Consider the following 5962-nt stretch of genomic DNA (forward strand, 5'->3'; position numbering starts at 1 on the left):
CTAGGTGCGGCGGCATGGCCCGCGCGCCCGGCGCCACCCCGGCGGATTGCATCGCAGCGCGGCGGCGGGGCATGCCCAGGGCACCGGGCACGGCCTTCAATGGGCGAGGACACGGACGCGCGGAAACTTAACCACAGCTTCCTGCGGGACCACAGCTATGTGACCGAAGGTAACGTACGTGTGTGCGGCCGCCCCTCCGGCCGGCCGCGGCGCGGGGATGCCGTCGCACCCGATGCCCTCCGAAGGTTTGGACCGCGCGCTGTGTGTCTGTCCCACCCCCACCCCACCCCCGGGTCCCCTCCTCCGCGCCGACCTCCGGGAGGCTCCGCGGGAGGTGTCTTGGGCGCGATCAGCGAGGCCACGGGGCGGGTCTGGAGGGAAAGCGACACCCTGCCCAGCGCCCGCAGAATTTTCTAGGCTGCGGCTCCGGGAGGCTGGGGCACCCAGAGGGCTCCGTGCGCCCGGGACCCCGGGTGGGAGGGAACGGCTTGGGGTCCGGTCTGGGATCTCGCTCTGTGATTGACGCGGGAGGAGCTGTCAGGCCCCGAACTGTCAGGGTCTCCAGAAAGTGGGGCATGTCGCCTCAGCCGCCACTCCAGAGCGCTGGCGCTTGCTCTTCAGGCCAGGAATGTCCAGGGTCGCTGGGCGCTGACCTTGCTCAGGGGACACAGGAGACGCCTCCCAGCCCTGGTCGGAGGGGGCTACGGAGGCGGCTTCGGTGGGCGCGGGCCCCCCAGCATCTTCCCGGGAGTACGGCCCCGCCTTGGGCCTGCGGGATTTCAGCACCATGGAGGCCCAGTGGGTGGGAGCCCCACAGCATCGCGTCCCTTGGGGGAGTCCTTGGTGTTGGGAAGCTGGGCCCCGGAGGCGGTGTCCACCGCTTCACGCCGGCTCCGCCGGAAATGAGGCCAAGTGCGCGGGGGCGCAGGTGCGGGTGGCGATGGTGGTCGCCCGGAGTGCAGCGTCCACCTGGGCAGAAGACGAGCGGCCCAGAACCGCTGAGTCACGCTGCCTGGTGGGGCGGGGCGCCGCGGAAGGCAACGGGGACCCTGGTCCTCGGAGCCACAGAGCATTGGATGAAGGGAGGCCCGAGGCCCGGCTGCCAGCAGGTGACCTGGACCCGGCCTGGCAAGGGGCATCTTGGCAGCCAGGTCCTGGCTGGCCTTCAGCGGGCAGCATCCTTTCCTCATGTGTGCTGCCGGGAGGGGACAGATGGCCCAGGACAGACTGCTGGCCCACAGGCATCGTTTACAGCCTTCCCTCCACCCTTGGCTCCCCAGGCCCGCTCATTCAGCCTGTTAGCGGGGACAGGGGCTGGGAGAGAGCGTGTCCTGCAGGGAGGAACCTTGACTTCTAATCTGTCCGTCCTGCATTCACTGGACAAACACAGACCACTGAGCCAGAACCGTCCTGGGCAGTGCTCCTGCCCTGTGCAGCTGGGGCCTCTGTGCCTCGGTTTACCCCTGGTAAACTGGTAGTGAACCTTTCCTGGAGGAGTGCCTAGGAGCCGAGTGCTGCCAACAACTCTCGTGTGGGCATCCCATGTGACCTCCCTACAGACAAGGAAACCGAGGCCTCTGTGTGTGTCTGCAAGGCCTTTGTCCAGGTGCTGGACCGAGGGGTGGTGTGGGAGGGACAAGACAGGGTTGAGGGCCTGGAAGGCATTGGGACAGGCCAGCAGACTCCAAAGTCTGAACGTGGCTGCCTGGACCCCCTGACTGTTGGCTGGGGGAGCGTGTGGACTCCGCCCTGTACTCCTTGCTTGAGCAGCATGTGCCCTGTCTAACCTTCAGCCTTTGTGCCCTCTGCGTCAGCCCTGAAGGTCATTCCCAAGGCTGTGAATCCTTTCTGAAGTGGCATCTCTGTCCAAGGAGAGGCAGGAGGATTTGAACCACTGACCTTGGTTCAAGCAGCAGGATGCTTTAACCACTATGCCACAGGGCCCAGGGTCAAGATGATGGGATGGCATGGTCAACAAGGTCTCAGTGGAGGAAGCACAGGCGGTTCTGGCCTCTGGGGGCTGGCCTGGACTGTCCCGGAAGGAGCCTCTTGAATGGACACCCTGGTGTTCCACACCTCAGGTGGCTGTTGCATCTCTGCATCTTGAACTGGACACTGCCTTTCCTGCCTCATGGCCCTGTGCTCTGTCCAGAGTCCCCTCCCTGTCCACCCCTAGGTCCATGTCGCACTTTGGTGGTGTCCAGTGTCTAATGGCAGCTGAACTCAGTCAGCTGCAGTGACAGGTGTGGTCATCTCGGCTGGATGCAGGCACCTTTGGGGCACAGGGGACTCTACTGGTGTGGGGTGCTTGGAGAGTCCTGCTTGGAGACAAGGATGGGCCGAGCTGGCTCTGAGAGAGGGACAGTGCAGGCTCGGGTGTGAGGCTGCTCTGTGGGTGCTGAGCTGTGTCCACACTAGCCCTTCGTCTATGAAAGAGCCTTTGTTCCAGCTGGGCTCTGTCTGCGGGCATCCACGTGGATGGGACACAGTGCTGTGACCTCGCCCTGGAGGGAGCCGGGCCTTGGAAGTGGGGGGCAGGATCCTCTGTTCAGAGACATTTGTTCCTATGATGGACACAGAGTTGAGGGTACCAAGGCCAGGCCCTGTCCAGAGAACATGGGTGCTGGCAGAAGACCCCAGCCCCCACGTAGGGCTGATGCTCAAGGCTGGCTAGATCCTTGTGGTGAGGGTCCCCTGCGGTGAGGGTCCCTTCGTGGTAAAGGCCCTCATGGAGTCACGGTCCCCTTGTGGTGAAGGTCTCCTTGTGGTGAGGGTCTCCCCCTTTGTGGTGAGGGTCCCTCCTTGCGATGAGGACAAAACTGTGATGAGTGTCCTGGACAGCACAGGGCAGGACACCCACTGCTGTTGCCAGGCCAGTGTCTTTATGGAGGGGTGCTCTCATGGAGCAGTTTCTCAGGAGATGTGTCTCTGCTGGTTCGAATCCACCAGCTACTCTGTGGGGCAGATGACCAGTCTCCTAATGTGTGATTTACAGCCTTAGAAATCTAATGAGGTCAACGCTGAGTCCGCTCTGAGTAGACAATGAGAGAGTGGGAGAAAGGGACAGACAGACAGACTTTAGGAAGCCAGCTGCCACAGCTGCCTCCAAGCGGTGATCGGATTGAAGTGCCGACCTTTTGGTTACCAGCCAGGTGTCCAACCACTTCCCCACCAGGCCTCCTTTTTGGCTAATAGATGAGTGAGCAGTGACTTAGGCCTGAAGCCGCCGTCGCTTTGTAGAGATTGCTGTGAGATGTCCCCAAGCCGACGGGACTCATTGCCATGCAGCATCAGGCCTGAGCCGCGCCCTGTCCTGCGCTGCCCTCCGTCCACTTCCCTTGCCCTGTCCCACGCCGTCCTCCGTCCACCTCCCTTGCCCTGTCCTGCGCTGTCCTCCATCCACCTCCCTCGTCCTTCCTGCTCCGTCCTCCGTCCACCTCCCTCAAGCCGTCACTGCAGCTCCTGCATCGGTCCATGAGGGTCGTTCTCTCTTTTATGACCCTCCTGCTCCCCCAGCATGATGTCTTTCTCCAGGGACGGGCCCTCCTGACCATCTCCCCACCCTGACCTCTCCCTGCCTTGGCCTCTCCCCGTCCTGGCCTCTCCCCCCCCCCCCCCCTCTTTTCCACACACACACACACACACACACACAATCAGAGAGGCATGGCCTTTGGGTTTGCAGCATAACTCCCTACTGACCTCTCCCCCCCGCCCCCCCGCCCTGGCCTCTCCCCACCATGGCCTCTGAGGCCGCATGTCCCCCAAGACGGGTTGCTCATTCTCCTGTAACCCCACATTGGTGGGTCTCTTCGCCAACCCCACAGTTGAAAGGTGGCTCCTTGTCCTGTCTTCCTTATTCATGCTGCAGCCCTGATACCCAAGAAGCAGCGAGGAACCCCCCGGCATGTGCCAGCCGCACCTTAGTCTTTAAACCGCTGTCCTCCTGTTTAGCACATCGCAGGGCAGGGGGTTAGGTTGGTCCTTGGCAGTAGATTTACCCGATGTGAGATGTCAAAAAGACTGTCCCTGAACAATAGAAGCTCTTAAAAGACAGAGTTACAGCAGCCCTTAGGAGCCACCAGGCTGAGCCGTTTCACAGATGGAGAAACGGAGGCTGAGAGAGGGACAGCAGCCCCTTGAGGGGCGGGAGCAGCGTCCACTGCTCATCGTGGTGTGGACGCTCGGCTTCTACCTGGGGTGCCTGCCCGAGCTGCTCCTGTGTTCACCGCGGCGTCTCCATCTCGGGGTCCGGGAAGGAAGGAGGCTGGGTGCAGACTGAAGTGTAGCCCCCTGACCCTCAGTGCCCCATGCAGCCCCTTCAGATGTGGGGGACAGTCACACATGGGCAGGCCCCAGGGCTGGCGTGTGGGTGGACCTGGCTCCGTTGTTACTCCGTCACGGGATAGAGCTGGCGCTGCCACGCGCGGGCCCTTTCTCGCTCGCTTTCTGCAAGATGAAAACCAAGCCTTTTTAAAAAAAAAATTGTTTTATACTGGTTTGCTTACAAAGATCATGTACATTGTTTTTCACACCAGATCTTTCCAATTTCCTTTACCCACTTCTCCCTCTGTCCATCAAGTGTGCAACCCTGTGATTGACCATCCCCCCTGCCCTGCCCATCCTCACCCCTCTGCATCCCCCTACCCCCCTTGGATCCTCATACACATTTTACTAGTTATCTATTTCTACAATAATGGTCGTATATAGTATTTGTCCTCACGGGACTGAGTTCACTTAGTGTATTGCTCTCCAGTCCCTCCCAAATTAGGTGGTGATTTTCCAAATCATTGCTTCTGCATGCTGCATAGTATTCCGTTGTGTGTATGTGCCATAATTTCTCAATCCATTCGATTGTGGTTGGACATTGGCTGTTTCTGTGTTCTTACAGTGGTGAATAATGCTGCTATGAACATTGGTGTACAAGTCTCCATTTATACCTCAGTTCTCATTTTCTCAGGGTATATTCCAAACAGAATAGCTGGGTCATATGGAATTTCTATGTTCAGCTTTTTGAGGAAGCGCCTAACTGCTTCCAGAATGGCTGTACCATTTTACAGTCTCACCAACATTGTATAAGAGTCCCTGTCTTGCCACATCCTCGCCAACATTTATTACTTGCTGCCTTGCTAACCTTTTCCACTGCTGCTGGGGTGAAGTTGTATCTCATGGTGGTTTTGATTTGCATTTCTCTTATTGCCAGTGATTTTAGCATTTCTTCATGTGTCTGTTGGCCATCCGAATATCTTCCTCTGTGTAAAGTCTGTCCATGGCTTTTGCACATTTTGTAATTGTGTGATCAATCTTTTTCTTGTGGAGGCCCTGAAGGATTCTGAACACTTTTGATGAGACCCTTGTCTGAAATGGTATTGCCAAATGTTTTTTCCCCAATCAGTAGGTTTTCTTTTCACTCTGCTGGAAAATGTTTTTGATGCACACGACTATTTAATCTTTAGAAGGCCCCATTCATCGATTTTAACCTCTTCAGATTGTGTATTTCTGGCTGTATTTCATAATCTCTTTATACAATACTTGGACTTCAAAGCTTGATCCCAGTTTGTTTCTGATGAACTTTATGGTTTTAGGCTTTGCTCCTGGTTCTTTGATCCACCTAGAGTTGATTTTTTGTGTATGGTTTGAGATGAGAATCCTGTTTCAGCATTCTGCCGGCAGCAGTCTAGTTTTGCCAGCACCATTTGTTAAAGGAAAACCAAGCTGTTTGTAAGATTTCCCTTGTCACTGCCTGGGTGTTTGTGAAGCTGACAGGAGAGACTGTGGAGGGTGTTTGAATCCCCAGGAGGGAAAGCAGAGCTGAGAGAGATGCTGATGGAATGAGGACAGTGACAGGGTGACAACATGATGGAAGAGGGTGAACACGATAGAACTTGTCCATCACGTGGTCAGTGTGTCCACTCTGCCACCTCTCCACACACGGTCAGCGTGTCACCTCTCCACACACGGTCAG

At 57.5% G+C, this 5962-nt stretch overlaps 1 protein-coding gene across 1 annotated transcript in view; it reads left to right on the forward strand.

Moving 5' to 3' along the window:
* Positions 1 to 51: 51 nt before the first annotated feature.
* PPP2R2C (protein phosphatase 2, regulatory subunit B, gamma) overlaps positions 52 to 5962 on the forward strand; it is an 86217-nt gene continuing 80306 nt past the window's right edge. Inside the window, exon 1 of the mRNA XM_006893627.1 lies at positions 52 to 169. Within this exon, the coding sequence (XP_006893689.1) occupies positions 100 to 169 (70 nt within the window). The 5' untranslated portion in view covers positions 52 to 99. The remainder of the gene's footprint in view (positions 170 to 5962) is intronic.

Source organism: Elephantulus edwardii, unplaced genomic scaffold (genome assembly GCF_000299155.1).
Source record: "Elephantulus edwardii isolate Elephantulus edwardi_28Jun2011 unplaced genomic scaffold, EleEdw1.0 scaffold00129, whole genome shotgun sequence".
Lineage (NCBI taxonomy): Eukaryota > Metazoa > Chordata > Mammalia > Macroscelidea > Macroscelididae > Elephantulus > Elephantulus edwardii.